The sequence below is a fragment of the Epinephelus lanceolatus genome, chromosome 14 (assembly GCF_041903045.1).
Source record: "Epinephelus lanceolatus isolate andai-2023 chromosome 14, ASM4190304v1, whole genome shotgun sequence".
Taxonomy (NCBI): Eukaryota; Metazoa; Chordata; class Actinopteri; order Perciformes; family Serranidae; genus Epinephelus; species Epinephelus lanceolatus.
This window is the reverse complement of record NC_135747.1, coordinates 41,898,130-41,923,865: the sequence shown is the minus strand read 5'-3', so window position 1 is coordinate 41,923,865 and position 25,736 is coordinate 41,898,130. Positions and strand designations below refer to the sequence as shown.

The window sequence follows — 25,736 nt, the reverse complement described above, 5'->3', positions numbered from 1 at the left end:
ACACACACACACACACACACACATTGTTCTCACCTCCTATGAGCATGGTGCAGATGGAGAAGATCTTCTCAGAGTCCGTGTTTGCTGACACATTTCCAAACCCCACACTGGTGAGACTGCTCAGAGCAAAGTACAGTGATGTCACATAGCTGCTGCGCATCGACGGACCGCCACCCAGCACCCCGCTGCCGGTGCCCATTCCCAACACGGCCTCGCCTCCAGACATGTTTCCGTAATACTGGCTGGAGTTCCAGGAGCCCTGACTCCCGACCTCTGACCCCGACACGTTCCACTGACTGCTGTTGGCCAGGAGGCTGCTGACTGTGGTGGGGACCAGCGTTGTGAGGGTGGGCAGGAAGTAGGGCGTCCCCAGGCGCTTGGCCAGCTCATGGAGCCAACCTGAGAGACAAAGATGGAGAAATTCATTAGAAAATGTTCAGCTCTGACACAATGAAACAGACTGTTACTATTCCATCACAAAACTAAACCATCATCTCCCACTGTCCACAAAACTCCTGCTGAAGCTCATTTAGAGCCAAATATTTCCTGACAAATCCACCTTTTGGTTATGTGGCATCCAGTGATGGAGAGTAACTAAGTACATTTATACAAGTCCTTTCATTTAGTACCATTCTGAGGTACTTGCGCTTTATGGGACTTTATACTTCTACTTCACTACATGTCAGTAAAATATTGTACTTTTGAATTTATGTAACAGCTTTCCCAGTGTGTAGGACTGAGGGACAGAAATTGTATCTAATATTCATAATTATGCTTTTATTAGTGTTTAATCATCTGAAAATAAGAATCTTGTTTTCATCACCTTAGAATGAGTCATTTATATCTACATAGGGAGCAGGTCCTCGCCTACACAGACTGCCATGTTGTATTGCCATGTTTCTACAGTAGCCTAGCATGGACAAACACTGGCTCTACTATGGACATCCACATTTTCACGACTTTGCGATGACCGCAGTTTTCCCACACGTAGCACACGGGAGGAGTCTCAGCTCTGTCACCTCACCTCAACAGAATATTTTCACATTGTAGTATTGCTAATTTGACTTAAATGAGCAGTGTGTAAGATTTAGTGGAATATAATGGTTAGGACTGCAGATTGCAACCAGCTGAAACTTCTCCTGGTTAGAATTCCTTCAGAGTTCATTGTTCAGGAGGTTTTTACCAGGAGCTTAATTATCTGTAGAAGATTCTTCCAGGTGAATAAAACCGGTAAAAACACTGAATAAAACAGTTTCACTTTCCCAGTCAGTGATTCTGTGACGCTCTTTGGCTCATCACAGATGGGCCACTAGCGCGCTCCTGCTAACGTTTGCTCGCTTATTTCTGATTTAGAGGTTCAGGATGTTTTTACCAGCAGCTAAATTATCCGTAAAGGTCTCGCCCTCTCCAAGACCAATATACCAGGAGATTTAAACCAGTAAAAACACTGAATAAAGACGTTTCACGTTACAAAATCAGTGTTTTTTCAGCACTGCTTGTTGCAAAGGGACTGCAAACTGTCCGTTCTGGGCTACTGTAGAAACATGGCAGTGCAACACAATGATCTCCATATACGAGGACCTGCTTCCTATGTAGATAAAAACGGCTCATTCTAAGGTAACAAATACACAATGATTATTATTTTCAGGTGTATTCACGTATATTCCATTTCTGCCAACAATCCTGTGTTAAGGCACTCATGCTGCTAGGTCCCGGAGCTCCCCGCCTGCCCGCCAGGGACGCCAAACACTGTCCATCTGCACACACTCCTCACACTGCCATGACACCTGGTTGAAAGTCAGCAATGTATCTCTTAAAGTAAATTACGTTAATATTTCTTTCACCCCTGAAGGCATCGACAGCACTGGAATGAGCTGCTGTCACTCACTACAGGACCCGCACTGTAGTGTGGGGCTCATATTAAAGACTTCACTCATTCTGTTGATTTGTATTTCTAATTAAGCAAACCTGGACATTAAGTTACCTGGAACATGTGCATCTGTCTGTCTGACTTTGTTGTTCAAAGACAGGATTAAGTTAATTTTACAAACATGAAGGAAGTGATTCAGCTTTAGAGGAAGGACAGAAGGAAAGACAGAAGGAAGGACAGAAGGAAGGACAGAAAAGGGAGACTGGAATGGACCAAAGAAGGAGAAAGTAGGAAGCAGGAGGTGAGGAAGGATAAATTATAGATAAACTGTTTGTGAGTGGACGAGCAGTGAAACCCAGCTGAGACACCGACAGCAGAATCAGTAAAAGAAAGACAGCAGAGTGGGAATATGAATAATACAATACGGATGCATCCATTCATTGATCTCCGGCATCACACACTCCAGCCAAGCAGCTTCGACCTTGTGTGTGTGCGCGTGTGTGTGAGAGCTCTCCGCCTGCCAGCATAAATAAGCTGGAGTGACAATCGAGCTGCGAGCAGAGTCCCAGCAAAGCAGCTAAACCAACAACATTAGCGGATTTAACACCTGAGTAGTTTCCTAATTACTTTGTCATTAGCACAACTTAACCTCTGCCTTCCTGTGGAAACGTGAACCCGACTGAGCCCTCACACTGCATGTGTGTCTGCGCCTGGAGAGCAGAATATATAAAAAAATAAACTACAAAGAATTTCTTTGATCTCGTCAATGCACAAGGGAACGTGAAGGGCATTACTGATGTTAGCGTAGGCTGCGCCATAATGAAGTCTGCACGTCTGAGGACACACTGAGATAAAACACTTCTTTCTTTTTCTGTTCATGATTTCAGTTTGTGACATTGAATTCAGCTGAGAGGGCAGCACTGTTTGGGTATTGTGACAGTCTCTCTGTAATTTAACTCGATCATCATGCTCAGTTTCATCTGGTCCTCATAGTGGCAGGTTATCGTTCAGCCGTCGCAACAGGTGATGATGTTTTTTTATCAGGGGATCTTCAGGTAAATACTGTACAAGTATTCAAAGCTCCAGTGGAGGATTTATGGGGATATATTGACAGACATGCAATATAAGAAATATGTTTTCTTAAGTGTATAATCACCTGAAAATAAAAGTCATTGTGTTCTCGTCACCTTAAAATGAGCCATTTATATCTACACAGGGTGCAGGTCTTTGTTTAGATTGCCATTTTGCCCCACTATGTTTCTACAGTAGCCCAGAACGGACAAACCAAACACTGGCTATAGATAGTGTCATTCCTGTTTTCGTGGGTTTGCGTCACTCAACTCAGTTCGAGGCCCAACTCTAATGAGCAGCACTGCAGTTACACTGATTTGTAACATGACACTGCTTTATTCAGTGTTTCTGACAGTTGAAATCAGCCGGTCTGTTTGTTTTGGAGAGGAAGAGACCCCTGCAGATAATTCTGCTTGTGGTAAAAAAACCTCCAGAATGTCTTGATCTTATGTTATCGGAGACAAAAGATAACCACACATTTGCAATTGCTGGACAAGCTGCCTGCAGCGACATGCCAGACTACATCAGAAACACATGGATTTGTAATGTCTAACTGCACTGTTAAGTGTTTTTACTTGTTTAAATTACTGGGTCTGTTTGTCTTGGAGAGGAAGAGAACATCTGAGATCCTCAGATGCATCTTTTTGTGTTGTTCCGAGGTCCAGATTAATCCACAAAGGTGACAGAGCCTTTGCAGTACGAGCTCCAGGACTTCAGAAGGACCTACCTGAGGAGATCGAGGCTGCGAATTCTGTCTCATCACCTCTGAAATCCTGCTTGTTTAAAATGGCCTTTCTGCTTTATTATTGTGTGTTTTACTCTGTTATGGGTATTTTGTTTTTATTCCTTTTATCTTGATATTTGCTCTGTCCCTCATTCGGTTTTGTAAAGCACTTTGTTACTGTGTTTTTGAAAGGTGCTATATGAATAACGTTTATTATTATTTTTATTTCCTGGATTACATAAAGGAGAGCACACATTAACTTATGAGAAAAAAGGGGCGAGCCACACATCATAAGATGCCGAACAGCATCCGAGATACACTGATTTGTGACGTGAAACTGCTTTATTCAGTGTTTTGACCTCTGTGGATAACTCGACTCCCAATAAACATCTCCTGAACAATGACCACTGAAGGAATACTAGCCGAGAAAAGTTTTAGCTGGTTGCAATCTGCAATTCACCGCAAGACGGCACTAAATCCCCCCAAATCTTACACACTTCACTTTTTAGAATATTGACATTTATTTTAATCTTACTGTCTGTAAACTAGATGTTTCTGCAAAGGCAAAGACCTTTTATATTCTGCTTGTTTAACACATAATGAGCAGGCAGGTGAAACAGCGGTAAGAGTCAGTTTCTTGGCTTTGAGCCTTCCAAGACATAAGTTCAGTATAATGCACCTGGCATAGCACCCAGCAGCAGAGAGCAGGTGGGTCACTAGTGTCCGCTGGATCCACACAAACCGTTCACAGAGGGAGCAGACAGGAGGCGATGTCAGATAAGCAGAGAGTCCGATACCAGGTGAACAATGCTGTGGTTAACATGTGGTTATGTTTAGGCACAAAAATCACATGGTTATGTTCAAGAAAAAAAATCATATTTTGGCTGAAGTCACCCAGATTCATTGGCTCAATGCTGCTGGAAAACACTGTGGTGAGTCAGTGAAAAACACACAGGTTCTGTCCCACAAACACCTGTGGAAACATCACAAAGAGTCAACAAGAGACAGCCAGTGTGGTCTTCAGCTTGGCAGGCGTCTCACCTAAGTGCCACACCATCCACCATCACCTCCACCTCCCCACGACAAAGTCAGCTCATATATGATGTCACTTTAGCAAGGCTAAAAATGATACGTATGACACGTTCAACTGTAACGTCTTCATGGTTTTCAGAATGTGAACATTTTCCTCTGGTGACTGAGCTGTGTGTCTCGCTAAATCATCAACACTTCATAATGATGGTACAAAACACAGACCTAAGTTTCATTGATTCCTGCTGCTCAATATTTAAGTGCTTCAGATTACACTCTGCCATCTGAGCATGATTAGAGAGCAGCAGAAGACAGGAGGGAGAAAATATATAAATCAACTAAAAGCAAAAAGACATCAAAGGAGCAACCTGAGGATTTCCCTCCCAGTCGTCGTTAGGTGCTGTCGGATAAAACTACTGAAGTCTGATACAAAAGTGCTGCTATAAAGAAGCTCTAATGTTCAGCTACCTGTTTAAGAGGTGTTAATTCAACTATATGATCATCTGAGACAAGCTCCTGACATGACACAGAGTAAATGGGGCCTTTCTTATTTTAGTGTGTTTGGATGCAGCTTCTCTGCCTCTGTCCACGGTGCTGATTCCTCCTGTTGACTGAACTCAGCTGTGAGCTGTCTGTGGTCCTGAATGCATCAGTCTCTCTCTGTGTGTTCATGTCAGTATTCACAACAGTGACATTTTGGACTGATATTCAATAATTGGTATTTAAATGCTGCGGTCAGTGGATTTTATTCCAACGCAGAGCAAACACACATCTCAATAAAAGCACAGGACTAAGTCATATAACAAGTCCTTGAAATGCATCAAGGTATAAAGTCAATACAGCTCAAAGTGCACCGTGCATCAGTCAGCCAAGAAGATGCACATGTGTCAACCAGAAGGAGCCACTTGACCTCCTGGAGCAGAATGAAGGTGAAGTCTCTGAGGATTTTATTGACCTTCTGAAGGACGACTTGACCAAACATGGTGGGCAGAGACCTTAGAGGAAACCTGGGGCCCTTTCTACAGTCGGTGCATAGAAGCACAATGTTCATTTCAAGTTTCAGACCAACACAGTCAGCGACCATGTTGTGTAAGTAGCAACCGTGCTTGTGCCTATGTGTGAACCCATGGGTGTGTAGGTCTTGAATAAGGTGTGGTCAGGTGCATTTTTGCTATCGCTATTTTGAGGCAGCAGAGAGGAATAGCGCCACTGACCAACAGAAAGCTGGTCTGAAGTCAGATTGATGCAGTATTTTTTTTGCTATTTAAGATAGGAGGACCTACCTCTGTTCCACACTCAAGGACATCAATCAATCAATCAATCAATCAATCAATCAATCAATCAATCAGTCAATCAAACTTTATTTACATAGCACATTTTCATACAATAAATTGCAACACAAAGTGCTTCACAGGATAAAAAGACATTTTTTTTTTAACTTTTTGGCATGGTTCCAGAGCCAGTGTTTGTGGTTTTGTATGCAGTTTCTCTCTCTGTGCTTCAGACCCAATAACTAAAAATTCTGTTTTGTCCTGGTTGAGCTGTAGAAAGTTCTCTGTCATCCAGCACTTAAAGAGGACCTATTATACTCATTTTCGGGCCTTTGTATTTGATTTCTGGACTCCTATAGAGCAGCTACACACGATTACCTGCACACAAAGCTTTGTAGATCTTCAGGACGCTGTGCCTCTCGCTGCACTGCTTCCTTGTATTTCCTGTATCCCGCAAAAACGGTCTGTGTAATTTACTCCACCCCCCGGCCCTCGCCTCCTGCCGAGCCCACTCAACTGTGATTGGCCACACTCCCGAGGACTTCCGAAGGGCTGCCGAGCGCTGCCGGCATGCCTGGGCATGCCCATATAAGTAAGTCCGGCATGTGTTAACATCACACGGACTACACTGTTTAAAAAAAGAATGTAAAACACAGCTTGCTGGGCTCACTTCCAAATGCACGAACCTCATTATTTGACACGCTGGCATCGTTTAACACGAGTATGAAACATTGTAACAACATTTATAGGTCAGAAAAGAGGAAAAGCATAGTTCTCCTTTAATATCTAAAATACAGCTAAAAAGTGCATCAAGTGGCTTTGGGTCATCATGAGACACGGCAATATATAGCTGTGTATCATCAGCATAACTATGAAATTGTATGCCGTGCCTCCTGATGACCCCTCCAAGTGGCAGCATGTGAAGATTAAAAAGTACTGGACCTAAAATCGAACCTTGGGGGACTCCACAGTCCATTTTATAGCGTTTGGAGGAGCAGTCATCAATGCCAACATAAAATTCCCTGTTTAGAAGATATGATTCAAACCAGTTAAGAACAGTGCCAGAGAGTCCAATCGTAGTGCGAAGTCTATTTATGCGGATGGGTTGTGGGTGGGTGAAATAATACGTCATTAATGAGGAAAATATTAATGACATTCTATAGAATGTGAAGATAGCAGTGAGCAGAGCTGCAGAGCTGTCTGACCTCCCACTGAGAGAGACACTGTGCACAAGGAGCAGTGTAACTTCATTGATCATTTCAGAAGCTAAAAGTTTAGCTTTGTTTCCTCTGTCAAGTGACGTCACTGCTCTCACTGCATTACTCTCAGCAGAAAGCCTGGCCTTTAAGGGGAATGGCTGAATTCACATTACACCCAAAACCCATTGATTTAAGGGACTAGATACAACCTCCTTCTTTGTTGTGCCTTCATCTGTGCCCAGATTATGCAGCCTTCAACAAGCAAAGCTAAAGTCAGACAGTTTCATGTACCTTCAACCATGCACTATAGATCATTTAAATACGGGCCCCTGATCTTGGCACATGTGCTGAGAACATCATGTATGTAGGCTTTTCATAATCTGGGAAGTTAGTGCCTTGCAAATTCTATTTTCTATGCACCGCCTGTACAACTGTCAAATGAATTTGCACCATTAACGAGTTGCAAACTGTGATATTTTTGACCTCTGAGGACACACAGAGCCTTCTCCACCAGAGTATAAACTCCAAAGAAGTCGAGAGACAGGAGTCAATGGGACAAAAATATCTCTTAAATACACTTTGTAAACTGTCGGGTTGGTGGTCAAGCTAGCAGTTAGCAAGGCAGCTAGCCTAGTAGGCTATTCTGGCAGACAGGTGCTACAGCAGCACTATCAACCAGCTCACCAGCTTCAGTCCCTTACAGCTAACCCTGCAACTTATAACTTCTGCTGTGTCACAGACTTATTGTACACAAATAAAGATGGACGTCCAAAACAGCTGGTCATCATAGAAAAACACTAACAGTTCACACTTGAGCATGAACAAGTTAAATTGCCTCCAGGTGGGTGAATTCACTGGGCCTGCAACGGTATGATAACTGTCAACTTTCATATCACAATGTACCTTAAAACCAGTATATCGCTGCATCCCTAGTATTCACCTCATCACACAGCATCAAACGGGACTCTGTGCTTCTCTGCCTTCACCTTCAATGTCCTGATACAATAAAACCACAAGCAGGTCACCCTCTCCTGACCACGAGACAACCACCACAGCCTTATTTTCTTTGTGTCTTTATCTATTTGCATCCCCATTAGCACCAGCACAAGCATTAGCTATTCTTCCTGGGGTCCACACACGCACACACTTACAACAATACCACATATAAACACAACAAACAGCTCATCTTGTTGTTTCACATTGACTATGGAAAAGGAACAAAGTCGTCATCACTATTACAAAAATTAAGACAGACAAAGAAGTCCTAAGAATTCATAAGAGACCTGACTTTGATCTTCATACAGACACATAGTAATTTATAATAAATAAATGAATATAATAAATCCTAGTCTGCCTGACATTGAATTATATATTAACCATCCTGAGTTTTCTCATGTTTAATTCCAAGAAAATACGGTATCACATGACACATCTCATTTTCACCTGGGTATATATTTAATGCATCCAGCATTCCCATAATTCATGAACACAATTCATTTATAACTTCTGAAATGTTCTGAGATGCTGTTTTAACACATTCAACATTTCAACATTTTTGAAGCGATCCTTAATATTCTCTTGAAAAATGGAAACCTGCAATGAAATCAGATGGCTGATGAGACCAAGTTAATGCTGGTTACATTCTGGTTTTCTTATTTTCAACAAATCCTGTGAAAAGACCAAAACCAACAATTTAGTCATCCCACTAAAAAGTATTTGCCTTCATAGTCACATATAGCTTGGATATACAGAAGCTTATTCCTCTGTGCCACAGAGCTCAATTAAAAGCACATGAAATATTAAAGTCACATAAATGAGCCACTCTGCACACGCCTTGCTCGGGAACCAGACGAAAGTGTTTGCTTATGTTTCATTTGCTCTGGCTGCTGCGTTTCGTCCCCCTTCCTCTCAAAAAGATTTCCAGCACAGGTTTGGTGTCACCAGTCCAAATTTGAAAACTCACGTCACACATTTCATGGCTCTGATTGGCTGTAATTGCGTCCACACTTGACTCACAAAACTTACACTGCAGCCCCACTATTTGCTCCCACAGAAATTTGCTCCCATTTGTTGCCCTTTGGAAACCACTGATTTGCTTCACAAAGCTCGTTGGATACCTGAGATGCAAACCAAGCTGGACGAGAGGATGTGACAATTCAAAACTCAAACGGTGCTCACATCAAGACAGCCAATCAAGCTGCAACCACAAGCAACAAGTGAGCTGGGCGGATGTGAGATTATGCAAATATTCCAATTTTTTCCCAGTGGACACCTGCGGTATTAGATCAAAAAAATCCTCAGTGGCCCAAAAAGCATTTCCCCTGAGGCAACCATTATAAGAGACATCTGTAAAACTGTTGATGAGACACCTCAAACTGCAAATACAGTCAGTTATGACTTTCTATTATGTAATTTTGGATAATGGAGGTTTTGTATTTGTGAAATTCCCTCAAGCCGAGAAAAGTGATTTAAAAATCTGTGACCTCATCATGATGTGAAGTCTATGAGCGGAGTGAGACAAACACTGCTGTGCGTGCTCAGTGGACGGCACACCCCAGAATGAAACCCAACGCTAGAAACTTTTTTAGCATATGCACCAGGTGAATAAATCCATTGGACCAAACAGGTGGCATCTTGAGGTCCAGTATCCAGATCTTACAATACATCCATGCATCCCCCCAACCAAGTCATGTTGTATGTTTCATTGCTCTGATTGGTTCTGAGTCGATCCAGCTGCACCAGAGACATTTTAGTCTGCACCTGTTGATGACGCATGCTAGAAATAAGACATAAACAGATGTTCTAGACTAATGCCAGACGATGCCAGACTAACAAACGCCATCCAAGTGCTGTAAATACTCACTAGAGAACCACATGTTTGAAGGAGAATAGTCTCCAAAAACTGCATTTACTCCTTTTTTTAGATCAACATGTGACAGAATCCACATCTTACTATATAATGATGAAAACTCTGTCTGTGTGTCTGTTCCACGTTTTTCTCCTCACTGACTTGGTCAATCCATGTGAAATTTGGCACAGTGGTAGAGGGTCATGGGAGGATGCCAATGAAGCAATATTACATCAATTGGCCAAAGGGGGGCGCTATAGCAACCCATTGAAATGTCAAACTTTGAATGGGCATATCTCATGCCCCGTATGTCGTAGAGACATGAAACTTTGCACAGAGATGCCTCTCCTCATGAGGAACACATTTGCCTCAAGAACCCATAACTTCCGCTTATATAGATTTTCTGCCATTTTGAATTTTTTGAAAAACACTTCAAATGGATCTCTTCCTAGGAAGTTTGAGCGATCTGCATGAAACTGGGTGAACATAATCTAGGGACCAATATCTAAAGTTCCCTCTTGGCAAAAGTTGGAAAACTTACTAAAACTGAGCTTCTATAAGGCAATGAATATTGTGGAGGGCGTGGCTCATCACATAAAGGTGTATAACATCTCAAGGGTTTCACCCATCACCACGCAACTTTGTAGGCATATGACCACACATAATCTGAGGGGACCCCTCCATTATTGACCCCATCAAACAAAATGGGGGCGCTAGAGAGCTCATTTCTTATCTAGGCCTAACCGCCATATGGATTTTTATAGCCTGGTTCCAGACCATAGACCCCGCCCACTCAACTGAGTAGGCTTGCATCTCTGGTCTGGCATACTGCAATGAATTTGCGATTTATCTCGTCCAAACGATGGACGGACCAATGAACGCTGGGGGTGGGGGCGGGTCTAGCGATTAGCCAATCAGCGCCACGCTGATGTCAAGCTGTACGCCGGTGGGTACCTGGTGAGGATAGCAACAATGGCGACCGCTACAGATCCTACAGACCACATTAATGATGCTATCGAGGTATTTCGCTGCTACTCGCGTTAATGGAGGACCAAATTAAGGAAGCTGCTAAACTGGATTTAACGGCGATGCAGCTGGGCGTGCACAATGACGGAGACATTTTAAACGGGCAAGGCATGCTTATTTTCGGCACCCCCGAGGCATGGATACTAATGATGTCAGATTCTGGGTGAGTCGTTGATCTCTACTGATTGGTTAGGGAAGAATCAAATTCCCTCCCCCTTGTAAATCGCCTTCAATGGAGGCGATGTCAGACTGAAGGTTCTGGGAGCTTCAGTCTGACACTCAGGCTAGGATTTTTACTAAACTTGGTAGATATGTAGAACAGGATGCCTCAAGGTGACTGGAGAAATTTAACTCTAATTGGCAACTGGGTGGCGCTATAACAACAGAAAAATGCTTCAAAATGGCTAAAATGCGACCGATCGCTGTGGCTCCCCCTGTGGACCAATGTTGGTGTTTTCTAATTTGTGGTATGACTAAGTCATGGTATGGTATGCTGTACATAATCACGGAAACTGTCAGTGTGTCATTCTGTCAGTCAGTCATTCTGTCTGTCCCACGTTTTTCTACTCACTGAAGTGGTCAATCTATGTGAAACTGCACATAGGCATTGAGGATTGGCATAGGTAGAAGGTGACAAAGCTACCAATGGGTAAGGACTAGTTATACATGATTTAGGAAATCACTAAACCTTCAAAGAAAAAAAAGTATAATAAAAAATATATAAAGTATATATTCGTGACATTCGGGAAGTTGGAGAGTTTTGGTCCTTTCATGGAGTTTGTTGGAAACAAGGAAACTATAGAATAACATCAGCCTTATAACTAAAGCTGCAGTCCCTCTGAGGGGTGCGAGATGTGTTTTTCATTTTTTCAAACGTGTGTCCTTGTGTTCGTTTTCAAAATGAAGATATAAAAATTTAAAGAAGGGAACTGTATATTTGGGGTTGTTTTGGTGAGACTGACAGCAGCAGTGGTAGCTGGCGCCTGCTTGTCCCTCTAAGGCACGTACAAGGTGGTGTAGAAATTTGGATTTTCTGACCAGGTGTAAGCAAAGAGAATAGAGAATTTGTTTTATTGTCATTGTACTGGTGCATACAACGAAGTTCAGGCGCAATGTCTGAGCGAAACTCAAATATACAAGATATAACAATAAGAGTGAGAAGAATAAAAACTGTTCATACAACTGACACTCCAGCGCTCACTGTGACCTTAAGGCTTCCTTTAGAGACCTTCTGTATGTACGACAGCATGTACCATGTCTACTTCTTTATCCCCTGTTCAGACTGTGTCCTCTGTGTGTGTGTGTGTGTGTGGTGACTACAGCTCCATGAGGGGCTATCAGGACGGCCCTGGCTCCACTGCCCCTGAATTATTAATAGTCCTGCAGAGAGAAGTGCACCTCTCCCAAGTACCAGATGGACAGACGGAGCTGTTTAACCCACGTACATGCCGATATCAGACCTTTCTTGTGAATCACAGTTGGTGTCACCAAAAGGTCAGACAGCAAACTGGTCTTTGTTGTCCCCTGGATTCTCTCCGTCTGTCTGAATAGTAAATTGAGGGACCGCTGACATGAATTGACTGCAGTGTTACTTCCTGTCATTATGTGGTTTGCTGAGAGGATAATGACGGCTAGGTTGGTACAAATCAATGAGAGGGGGAGAGATGGAGGGAGAGAAAAGGAGTACACATCTCGTATTGTGTCCCTCAGACCGGTCCATAGCTTAGACTAAATTTACCTCCTCGCAGTGGTATGCCTCCGCGAACCCGTCAAGTTGCACTTACAGCTTACATCAATGTCTGTGATAACATGGATGCTTCACATACATTTCCCCTGGGCAGCACAGAAGAGCAACGCAATCAACAAGGTGGACATCCAAGATTAGAGTCACCAATTATTTGTCCAAATGTCTCTGCTTTTGATCCTGAAATTAATTGCCAGAAAAGTCGTTTTCTTTTTAACAGTGAAGTTGCCCTTTGACCTTTAGAATATAAAATGCCATCACTTCCTCATTTTATTGTATTAGACATTTGTGAGAAATTTTGTCATAATTAGTGCATAAGTTTCTCAGTTATGTGAGGTCATAGTAAACTTGGCCTTGTGAAACTCTATGAGGAGCTGCGCCTTGTCAAAATAAATCCAAACCTATATGACTGGACCATGTGTGAATTTACTTTGAAAGGACAGACACAGGAAGTGTCCACGCTCAGCAGTCAGACAGGAGTCAGGTTAATTTCCAGGGCTGGTACCTGCGGTTATTCCACAGGCTAGTTAATAACATGTCGGGCAGGAAATCCAAAGTGTGGGATCATTTTGAGAAGGTGAAGGACGAACCCAAGGTGATATGTAAACTCATCTTCATTGGTCGACTACAAACATGACGTATCATCTGAAACATGGAAGTAGCTACATGCCCATTAGCCCACAGCGTCATTAACAGGCGGCACGCTCAGTGTGTGATGTGCACTTGGAGATAAAATATAGGCCTATATTAATGAAGGTTCATTAGTACGGTTTTGTATTTCTCTGTAATGTAGCACAGTGTTAACAATGTTACTGACACTATTCTTTCTCACACCTTCAACTCAAACCACCAAAATATATCATTTAATCATTACATTCATATGAGAAACATGCAGGAGACTAGTCCACTGATGGACCCTGATGAGGACTGTTGATCGACCAGGAGAATTCTTAGTCTTCGTCCAAATTCCAATCAGTTCGTCCTTGACTTAAAATGGACATTTGTGCCGAATTTAAAGAAATTCCCTTGAGGTGTTCTTTAAATATTCCATTTATGAGAATGAGACAAATGCAAGGTCACTGTGACCTTGTCCTTTGACCTATTACCACCAAAATCTAATCACTTCATCTTTAAGTCAAAGTGGATAGTTGTGCTAAAGTTGAATAAATGATCTCAAGGTATTCCTGAGATATTGCGTTCACAAGAATGGGACGGACAGACAACCTAAAAACATGTTGCCTCCAGTCACAGCTGTGACCGGCGCTGAGACATAAAAACATCATCTGCAGTTCATTATTTGACCCAACAACATGCTTGTGTGTATTTTGCTGATGCTCACTTAGAATAAAGTTAAAGACACACAAAGTCTAATGTTGATCTTTGCCCCAGTTCACAGTCAAAAAGGAATAATGTTAGCTCCACTGGAAGCTGTCTGTTTGTACATGTTTACAGGTTTATCAGATCATACGCCAGAGTTTCATGTCACCGGCAGGATTTGAGATTCTCCGCTGAGAGACGCTTGTGGAATATCAACAAAGCTGCGTCTTATTAAAAGCATCGGTCGTGCTGAAAATTGATCCACGTGGGGGCCGTCCTTGTGCATAACTGCCTCTGTGCCTTCGCTGTGGATACAAAATTACCAACATAACTCTGCTGAGGTGTGTAAGTGTCACCTCGGATCTGTCTTTCAAGCAAGACGAGGTAGGTGAATGTGCAAATGGTTAAAGCTGAATAAGGCGATCTGTTAATGTGAGAATCTGAACATCCCATCATACTGAACCACAAAGCGTGGCTGCAATAAGATACGATCTCATTTAATCTGCATCTGGGAACACTAAAAATGTTTCCCGAGGACAGAGCTTACAGTATAATTGAGAAGAGTGATAGAGTATCCAATATTAGCTCTGCTCTACTTGCCCAAATGAAATTTTAGCGTCTGGCAGGATATTACAGTACATGACAATTAAAAACGTGTACACTAAAAGCCCTCCGCCCAGAGAAAGTGGACCACAAAGCATTTTCAGAGAGGAATTTTCCACCACTCCCACCACACAGACTCTAAATTTAGATGTGAGGAGCTCACTGTTTACCGTAAATACCTAAAAAGGAACCTTTTTTCTGGCCCTGACAACACGGCAACAAGCGATCATTAGTAAAGCAGCCTCACTGATTGGGATGTGTGCAGTAAATCAGTGTGTGAGAAGCACTTACATCCATTATTAATGTAACCAAAATGTTTTTGGACTGTGGGAGGAAACCAGAGAAAATCCAGGCAGGCAGACGAAGAACACTCAAACACCAAACAAAAGGCCTCAGCTGGCTGATAGGTTCAAACCCACAACCTTCTCACAGTGAGGTGACGATGTTAAACACAACGTGTGGCAAAGTGGCATTAAAGATACTGTGAATAAAAAAAGTCAACATTTTACCTGAATAAAAGAACAGAGGTTTTAGCAACAAAATGTACTGCGATGCTTTCCCTTGTTTTCTGCCACATATAAAATGCTACAATGACGGATGTTCATGTTAAATGTGGCTTAAGTTTCAAATAATGAGGTAAACTTATGAAACATATTCCGTGTGCAGAGACCTCAGGCTGCAGACCATTGTGAACACTCTGTTTCACAGTTTTCAGACTTTAACATGCTCATGTCAAATCGTGACAGATTTCTTCATATGGTCATCTGCACAAGGCACATGACTGCAAGTCCACAGTACATACTATGCTGCATGTAGCTACGTGCTAACATCAGGGAAACATGAGCCCTTTTTAGATAGGAATTGTGCAAATTTGCAGGAAAGCCCAATCAGTCTTTTTTCAGCATTGGCAGTATAAAAACAAAATTGGGGAGTGCAGCAAAAGGCCGCCTCGGTCTGTTAAAACTAAAAGGGTTCCGCCAATATGTCTACCCTACGAGGCGGAAAATCGGATCAACTTGCCAATCCGGCTCTATGTATCTAAACGCTCGCAGCTTGCCGACAAAACGGCCCGACATTCGCCGAAAATCTGGCAGTGTTAAAGGGAGCAAGTCCAGTGGTGTTTAGAAGCTTTTATTTGTGATGTTTCCTGGTAGAAAAGTGCAGCTATTCTCTGTTAAAGTCATTACCTGGCTGTAATGATGGTGCAGAAACACTGAGATGTGGAAGATCTGGAAATGCTGACCAATCAGAGCAGACTGGGTGTTTCTGGGAGGACGGCTTGAGGCCCTGACACACCAAGCCGACGATCAGCTGTTGGTCAATGTTGGACCGTTGTTAAGTGTCTGTTGCCCTAGTCTTTGTGATGTGTCCCACACCACTGGCCCTTGTCAGCTTTCTTTTAGCCCGTCCAACATACTGAATCGACGCCACAGACAGCGGAGCCCGTCAGTGAACTCCAGTCTGCTTCTCCAAACTGGCAACGTGCCAACTTACATCTACTGTATGTAACATACCATCTATAGATACATACATACATATATACATACAAACCCCCTCAAAAAACCTGAACCATCCCTTTGAGTAAATGTACCTGAAAACCTCTAATTTCTAAATTCTGATCCAATACTCTTTTTGACACAGTCAGTGAATGTATCCTCGCAATCAGGTTACTATTGTTCTGTGTGTGCTAAAAACATCCAGTGCTCATACACAACCCTGGATTTGTAAATGGGACACAAACAAAGTGGCTTGGACGAAGCAACACAGCACCATCGTGTTTTGCTCGAGCACAGGACAGATGAAAGATGACAGATGTATAAAGACAGAGGCAGAGGGAACGAGAGGGACGGTGCGGTGAAATGGCGCTTCTGAAGCATCACTGCGAGAGGGTTGGATTTGTTGGGTGCAAATATCAACAATCTTTTTTTTTGCTGATTCCACCTTTAAGTAAAGCTCCTGAGTAAATGTACTTCACTGTGTGTGTGGGTGTGTACTCACCAATGTCCCAGGAGCCAGGACTTTCGATCTCTTTGCGGCCTATGAAGTACCAGACGCACGCCATCCAGTGGGCCAGCAGGGCGAACATAGACATCAGCAGAGTGAGAACCACAGCGCTGTACTGGGAGTATCGCTCCAGCTTCTGCAGCAGCCGCAGCAACCGCAGCAGCCGGACCGTCTTCAACAGGTGGACCCCAAAGTACTGCACAGATACATACACACCACGTCATTATAATACATAAGGAACTAAATTACTGAATACATTTTTATCCCTTCATCATGTGCTGTTAATAATTTGTTAGTGTAGTTGACAGTTAATCCAAAAGACGGATCTTTAAAATATTCTTCAAATGAAATCGAACATTTTTCAACTCTAAATTAAAATTTAAAAACTCATTTTGCATACATGTGTAGTAATTTAGCTGCACTTTGAGTCATGTTTCAGGATTCTGAGCATGGAAACACAAATTAATGAGACCTGCAGCGCGTGAGCACCAACACCAGATTGGCTCGGTGCCATTTGTTTGTCTAATGAGCATCAGTTTGGATGAACTGTTCATCTAAAAAACTCATGAGGGAGCGGACAACATTATGCATTCATTCTCTCTTTCTCCTAATTTGGCTTATTGCCATGGGTGTGTTGGTGTGGATAATGAATGCAGGAGACAGAGTGTTTGTCCACGAGTGCTTTTTTTTCCAAAAAAGTTGATTAGTCACACACTTTGTTGATGCAAACACACACAGAGGACACTCACCACGCTGACGTTGAAAGCGTACAGCAGGTCGAAGGGCAGGGCAGCAATGAGGTCGACAAAGAGCCATGTGGTGACGTAGTGGACGCAGATGGAGCGGGCGTCGTACACGACCTGACCCGACGTGCTCACAAAAGTGGTTCGAAAGTTCAGCAGTATGTCTGCAGAGGTCGACGGCAACAGGAGACGCAGGTGTCAGTGACAAATGAGTGTTACAGGATAATGAATAAATTACAGAGCGATGGTTGTTCAGTGAATCAAATTAAGTTTGAAAACAACAGAAAGAAAGTCAGAAGTTCATTAAACAGCTTCGAACTGATCGAATGTGTTAGTACTAACATTTACTAATATACATAAAAGAAATACTTGACTCACAAAATGAGCATTTGTGTATACATTTCAACAGAAAACTTCAATTCTTCAACTTCAAGTTGAAACTTCAAGTTGAAACTTCTGAACTTGCTCGAGACATCCTGTGATCTATTACAGTTACATTTTTTTTACTTTTGAATGTTTAAGGTTTCAAAGTTGTAAGGCAGGACAGTTTTTTAAACTCTTCCAGTTGTTGTATTCAAAGATGTTGACATCTGAAACCTCAGAGACCTACTGAAATCTTTCTAATTTAAGAAACAGCTAAATTTTGAAGATGACCTTTTCTTTGACCTCTATGTTTAATCACTGGTTGTTTTCAAGATGTCTGGAAGACAAGAAGGTAAGGTATATTACATGCAATTTGGCTTCAACATGACGAAACCACATGCATACCTCTTAAGACAACCTGCTATTCCATGTCTCAGGTGTTAGTAAGGATCTCTGGGGTGTAGATAATTGATGCAAAGCAGCTTAGGAACAGAAATGAACACATCTGAGGGCTGGTGTCACATTAAGACTCTTCCACTGTAGCTCTCTGAGTGAACGTATTGACAAACACGCTGCCCTATTAGTCCTAACAAACAGGATATCCTTTAACTGCGGGTGGCTCGTATAATTTCATTGCAGAAGTTTGCTGATGGAGGCCTCGTGTTCACTCTTTTCCATTAAGGCAAATTGTCCATTGAAGAGTGCTCCTATAACGCTCCTACAGTTAGATGGACAACAGTGGGGACAGACAGGCCCGTTGTTTTCTAGGAAATGAGTTAGCAATGAGACGTAATGGTCTTTGGCGAATGGCTCATATCCTTTCACTGCTGCGTGTGCATCATTAAAAACTTCAACTAAACTTTCATTGTGACTGATGAGCCTCTCAGAGACAGGCTGTTTTATTGACTTCCCATCAGAGGCGGTTAATACATCGATGAACAATCACTGAGTCTTGTTAAATACTGAAGAGAGCGCTGATGTTTGATAAAAGACAGTGTGTCCTCTGTGAGAAGATTTGTCATGATTTTCTAATTTGACTCTGCACTTAAAACATGTCGTGGCACACATGTTGGTGGAACGAGTACCTTGCAGAGTGAACCTTGTTAAAGGAATACCTTACACAAAAACATGACTATTTGTATATCTATAACTCACCCTGTGTTAGGTTGAATTTATTAAGAAAAGTTTGTTTTTTCCACATGCCTCTGTGGTGAACGAAGAATCCAAAAACAGCAAACATTCTTGATGAGCTGAAGGAAAGGGGTCTGCGTTAACAACAAAACCTCTCTACCTTTCTAACCTCTCTACCTTTCTAACCTCTCTACCTTTCTAAGACAAAACCAAGTCCAGTTGCGTTCGATTCAATTGCCTTGAGATAACAAAACCTCCATGCACAACTTGTGCAGTATAATCCAAGTCTCACTTCTCAACTTGTGTGCTCAGTCCTTCCTGAACACATACATTTTCGCAAACAGCTTACTGTTTAAAACCCTTCCACACAAACAGTTGTATGCACAGACAAGTAGTGCGACCAGGCAAGCGCGTGCGTTTGAACTCTACTCAACTGAATATGTGAGCAAAGTTTAAATGCAGGGATGTTTTCATGATAGTCATGTTTGTGTGAAAATGAGTTATGAGTTGGGGAGGTAATGATCATGACTGGATGAATGAGACTTGGATTATAGGGAGCGGGATGATGTCATCATTCACAGCGAGTCAGCCATTTTGGAAGGATTTAAAGGAATTAAAGGCCTGTCCCGTATATAAGCCTGTTGAGTTTGGTAATTTAGGCAAATAACAGCCTGGGCTATTAATTGAAGTTTTATGATAAAGGCCTCTAGTTTCCCGACGCAGCGCAGGGTGGCGAACCCCGCGCAGAGCTAGTTTCGAGCAGCGCAACCTGAGGCGCGCTCAGTTTGGTAGTTTGGCAGACCGAGGTGCGCTGAGATGGGTGTGGCGGTGCAGCAGGGGGAGGTATCGACAGATCCAGCTTGGTGCAGTGACAGTTTCATGCCAAAAGGCTTCGCCGAAGGTGCGCTAAAAGCTCACCAGTCAGGTTTCCAGAATGTCAGGCACATTAACAATACAATAAATACCCACAAACCACTATTCAATGCAACTATCTGCAATCAGCACATAAATGTATCTCTATATCGACTGTCCCGTCACATCTGATGTCAGATCAAAGGGGATTGGCACCGTTTGGTACGTTTGGCACACGTAATGGAAACCCGACCTGATTTGAATAACACAGCTGCAAACTAATGAGTTCACATCCCTCTCAGCCAACCACAAACAGCCACAGCATCAGATAGGGAGTATATATTCAGCATCTGTCATCTTAGAAAAGTCAAAAGAAAAGAAACAGAGTGAGACTGCGAGACAGAAAGAGAGAGCGCACACACGAGAGAAACGCAGCATTGATTTACAATTGTGGTGACCTCCTCCCAGGCTACCTTTGCATCATCAGCCCGTGGAGGCCAAACTTCTCTCAGGAGGAAACTGATGTTTTGGGCCGGGAGGTCCAAGCTCGCAATGTTCGAATATACGGAACTGCGAGCTTGGACTCCCGGCCCAAAACATCAGTTTCCTCCTGGGAGAAGTTTGGCCGTCTGACGCTGCTGCTCTCTTCTGCCATGACGAATTGAGTAAACTCTCATTACGCCTTCGCGCGGTGCATTTAAGGGCGAGGAGAGGGGCTCATTTGATTGGTGTGATGTGAATCGGCTGTGTAAAACTCGCTCCATGCCTTCTCTCCTCCCTCTTTCCAACTTGCGCAGGTAGAAGGGATGGAGGTGGGAAAGAGGAGTAGCTGCGCCAGCGCGCACGGTGTGCCAAACTTGCAAAATCTGCCTGGCCACACCCAGTTGGCGAAGCGCAGGTGCGCAGAAGCGCAGGTGTGCTGCGCCTCTGCCTCGCCCGGTCTACAAAACTGGAGGCCATATAGTATACAGTCAGACACAAAGGTAGGCTAACGTTGTAGCTAGCTAGCTTATCTTTGTCTGAATAACTGTGTAGTTGTGTATTTGGCTTGTAGATCTGGAGGTCCTGTAACTTTACCCACCTGTTTGTAAATTGGACATGAGCCACAGATATAAAATCCATAGATTTAAAGTTTCTGAACTGCTGACAGGTGCAGGCACTAAGGTCAAACACCAAATCATCCAGACATCAGGGACTGTAACATTAATAGGTAATAAGCTGCCACGGTCTGTAAGGATTGATATTATTAACTACCTTCAGTTTTGTAATATTTCGCTCCTTTGCCTCTGTCGAGAGCTTTTCTTTATATGGCCGTTTGTCTTTTGGGTGTACTTATATGTTTTTGATGAACGACTGCCTGATGATGCCAGATGCTCTGTGATTCTCTACACTGCTGGAGTTGTGCGAGAGTTTGGAAACTGATGTTATTATATTGTTTTGCTGTTGTTAATCGAGCCCCAACTTTCTCCAGTTCATCAAGAATTTTCTCTACTTTTGGATTTTTCGTTCACCGTGGAGGCAGGTGAGAAAAACAAAGTTTTCTCCATGATTTCAATGTAACACAGTGTGACTGACTAATAAACAAATGATTATTTTGTGGGTGACAGACTCTTTTAACAAATGCAGCACGTTCTCTCACCTAAAATAAACAGAATCTCTACGAGGATGTCACTGACGCTGGGCGGGCTCCGTGGGGCTGTGCTGCTCCCTTCATCCCGCCCTCCCACCACTGTGAAACACACGTTATAGGGAACAGTGACGGCCACATAGAAGGTCGCCAGCAGGATCAACCAATCCCAGCCGGCCTTGAAGGTTCCATAGTGAAGCAGGATGAAGCGAGACTTCTGGATGGCTGCTACCTTGTACTCCGGGATCGGAGGCTTCTCCCCGAACATGTTCTGGATTGGACGACAGGGGGTGACAGAGGTTAACGTCATTTTCCCTTCCTCTATTACTTTTCACCTTTTTTTTACTCCTGCACATGAAATCATGTCCTTATACACACTCTCAGTAAACCTCTTCAAGCTTATATTGTGCAGAGAGGCATTAAGACCCACACAAGTGTAACAGAAACTCCAGTCAAGGTCTCCAACAATGCCAAGTACAAGTACTGAACTGTATGTCACAGAGAATTACAGTGTGTATAAATACCATATAAAATGATTCACAGGACACTTTGAGTTTTCCACTTGATCTCACAGCGCAGCCATAGAAACAGCACCTCACTCACTTTAACTGTGTTAAACTGCAGAGTTTTGATTCAGCATTGGGAAAAAAAAAAAACACAGACAGAAAAATCATGTGTTATACTGTGGGAAATGTTTTTCATTACTTAAGGAAACAATGAAGGAGAAAATTGGGAACATTAGTTTCAAATAAATGGACAATTAGCCTGCACATATACAGTATTGTCACTGAGAGGTGCGGAGAGGTTTAATCTTATTTTTACTCTGCTTTTATGTTCTCATTAATCATAAAGTTTCTGTGTTTCCAGCTTGAAGACAATGCTTACTGTAAACAGGGTAATACTGCAACGATCACCTCAAAGAAAAGCTTCTGTTGAGAGAAAGTGAAGACAAAGGGAAAAACAAATGAGCTGCTAATTTAAAAAAGGTCTAAAACAACTTAAACTACAAAATGTTTGTGCAACATATTGTAACTATATAATGTGATTTCCACCTGGATGTTAGTATCACTGATCTATTCACACACATCTTCACCCATTTTAATATACAAAACTGGAACTACCTCTTCGTGGTTCGTCAATCAGTCAAGTTGCACTTACAGTTTACATCTATGTCTGTGAAAACATGGATGCTTCATACACATCTTCAACCTGACGGCCCAGAAGATTTGCAGCAGCACAGTTTTAAGGTGGACACCCAAAATTAGCGTCACAGATTCAGTATCTGACCAAATGTCTCCCCTTCTGTTCCTGAGACATGACGCTGAATAAAAAAAAGTGTTTTTGCGGAACATTATGATATCACAGCGACGTTGACCTTTGACCTTTTGGATATATGTCATCACTTCATAATCTTTCCTACTAGACATTTGTATGCAATTTTGTCATATTTAGAATATGAATTCTTGAGTTGGGACCTCACTAGTCTGAGTGGGCAGAAGTTCACTGCATAGATCAGCCTCTCATAGGCCGGAACAAGTCCCGCCCTACCACCTCCGTCGTGTTGCAGTTTTCAACACGTCCTTTACTAACTTTTGCAGTGTTTGATCTTGCAGGGATGTAGCCATTTTTCTGCCATGGTTCGCATCCTGTAGGCAATATTTTTGTGGGCGTGTTACACCAAAACCTGTTTCCCCTCGGCAATATTTTTGCAAGCGCACCGTTGCTGTGGCACCGCCCAGAACGATTGTGATTGGTTGAAAGAAATACAAGCAGCCGGGGCGTTTTTTTCTCCAATCTTAAAGTGAGAGTCGGCCCAGCCAGACCTCTCTTTTCTTGAGCAAGGTCTGGTGAGTGAGACTAGGACCTCACAAAACATGTTTTGCGTGGTCACAGTGACCTTGACCTTTGACCACTGACCTCCAAATTCTAATCAGTTCAATGCTGACTCCAAGTGGATGTTTGTGCCAAATTTGGTGAAACTCCCTCAAGGCCTTCTTGAGATATTGCATTCACGAGAATGACACAGGTGCAAGGTCACAGTGACCTTGACGTTAGACAACCAAAATCTAATTGGTTTATTGCTGAGTTGAAGGGGACGCCAAATTTGAAGGATTTCCCTCAAGGTGTCGAGATGCTAAAACATATGTGTCAGCAGCGCTTCATAAAACAATAATAATGGCATAACAGGCAATAACAATTATCAACCATCTCTATTCTATGGTGCCTGACCTCGTCCTCTGCTCAGAGGGTAAGGAGCTCCTGGACCCCATTGGTTTCCCAATTGGCAGACATTTTGGCTGCTGTTCTTCTTCTTTGAGTTAGCTGCTAACTGCTCAACTCTCCCATAGTAGGTGGCACACATAACACGGTTTCAAAACATCACACTCATGCTACCCATTAACCCTTCCTGCTGGCTGTCCGATTTATAAAGACACCGTTTCAGCGCTTTTACTACCTCCATTCCCGGCTCACAGGTGAGACAATTCCGTCCCCCCATTCCATGATTGTACCTTATATACAGAATGGTGAGGTGGCATAATGGCGCAATATTCCGGCTTTGAACAGGCAGTATAAAAAGGGCTAATGCCTCTGGCCACTGCTACCGATGGCGTGGAGGCATAATAGAGACAGCCAAACAAAAACCTAAAATGATGATCTCTAAAAACTAGGGATGGGATTGAGAATTGCTTCCAGTTGAGAACAGCTTTCGAATCATCCGATCCATCGGAACTGTAAACCTCCAACCTTATTACTTCCTTTCATAAATGCATGCAAACATGTTTTTCTGACGGTTGTATGTGGCAAAACGATGACCTCGAATACATGCGTCTACACTGCTGGAAGCTCACAACAAGAAGGAATCATGAGGAAGAACGAAGCTCCATCTCACAAATAAAGATGACTGCGGTGCTGCTGTCTGTAAAATGATCATTTAAGGTGAAGGTGAAAACAGCAGCAGTATACTGAAACATCTCTCTACGCAACACTGGCTTCAGTTTCAGGAATGCCATGTATTTGAAACTCTACACGAGTGCCCCTGCTTCTAAACCGAGCAGCGTGTCTGTTACAGAGATAAGAGATATATGCAGAGATGAGAGATAGATGCATGCCTTTTTCTACTCTGCTTGTGCACTGTGTTCAGAGATGATAAAACTGCGTCGACACTGAAAACCTGAGAAGGTCTACTTTTATTCCAAGCAGAAAATAGATCAGGAATCACGAAGGGAATCAATAAAGAATCTGATTGATGAGAAGAATCCAGACTGTCATTGGTAATAATAAAAATAAAAATTTCTATCCTGACTGAGAACAAGTAATGCCCCCTAAGCAGGCGTCACACATTCAGGATGCAAACTGCACAGATCTGCATGTTTGTTTTACCACTGACTTCAGCGAAATGCAGAACTCTTTACCTCAAAGTCAAACATTAGTGAGCAGACTTCAGATGACCTCCACACCATCTGTCAGGGTATGTGTGTGTGTGTGTGTGTGTGTGTGTGTGTGTGTGTGTGTGTGTGTGTGTGTGTGTGTGCTGCCCACTGTAGCTGCTGCAGCAGGTCTGCACCACAACGCTGGGCCTCCTTTTTTGGTTAAAGAAACAACTTGGGAAATAATTAAAACCAACTTCTTTCATTACAAAGCAGCAACTAACTTTTATTCCATCAGGATAAAAGAGTCTTTGAAGAATCTGGAAATGTCTTCAGAACAGATTGTTTGTTGTTGAACAACCTGTAGGGGTTTTTAAAGCTTGGCTAGTTCTATATTTAGCCATACCTCCGTGACTTCATCACTGCAAAAGTCTCAAAAGTAAAAATAATGATTACAAGTGAGGCTGTGCGGTGCTGGTCTGGCATGCAATACATCTTCTGGCAACCAAACATGTTATTACTCCAAAAATATGAACCTGTGTTGGCACAAAGTTCGTCCAGTCTTTGGGGGAAGTAGATTAAACCCTTTTTTACAGATGAAGCAGCGCAGACAGCTGCAGAGAAACTTACATTGTTGATCTTGAGCTTGCTCTTGTCTTGTTTCTGCAGGTGTCCCGACAGGTGATAGAGAACAGCTCTGCTGCGGCGCCGGTTGGCATTGAAGCCTGGAGGGCGAGTTACCTGATGCACCTCCAGACCCGTCTCTTCATCTGTGGAGGAGATGGAAACATGCTGAGCCACAATCCAATACACGCCACAGGGTGAGAGTTTAAACCAAGCTGTGTGGACTGAAACACTCGCAGCACAGAGATGGTGCTTTATCAGCTACCTTTTATTAGTCAAAGGCAGTGAAAACATCACCTGGACCACGTCTTAAACCTTCTCA

At 42.9% G+C, this 25,736-nt stretch overlaps 1 protein-coding gene across 1 annotated transcript in view; it reads right to left on the bottom strand.

Annotated features, from left to right (window-relative positions):
* The window catches only part of kcnh3 (potassium voltage-gated channel, subfamily H (eag-related), member 3), a 234,635-nt gene that overhangs the window by 40,958 nt on the left and 167,941 nt on the right, over positions 1 to 25,736 (bottom strand). Inside the window, exons 4-8 of the mRNA XM_033612613.2 lie at positions 25,421 to 25,560; positions 21,435 to 21,693; positions 17,456 to 17,613; positions 16,701 to 16,902; positions 34 to 399 (exon numbers count right to left, since the gene is read on the bottom strand). Coding sequence (XP_033468504.1) covers positions 34 to 399; positions 16,701 to 16,902; positions 17,456 to 17,613; positions 21,435 to 21,693; positions 25,421 to 25,560 — 1,125 coding nt within the window. The remainder of the gene's footprint in view (positions 1 to 33; positions 400 to 16,700; positions 16,903 to 17,455; positions 17,614 to 21,434; positions 21,694 to 25,420; positions 25,561 to 25,736) is intronic.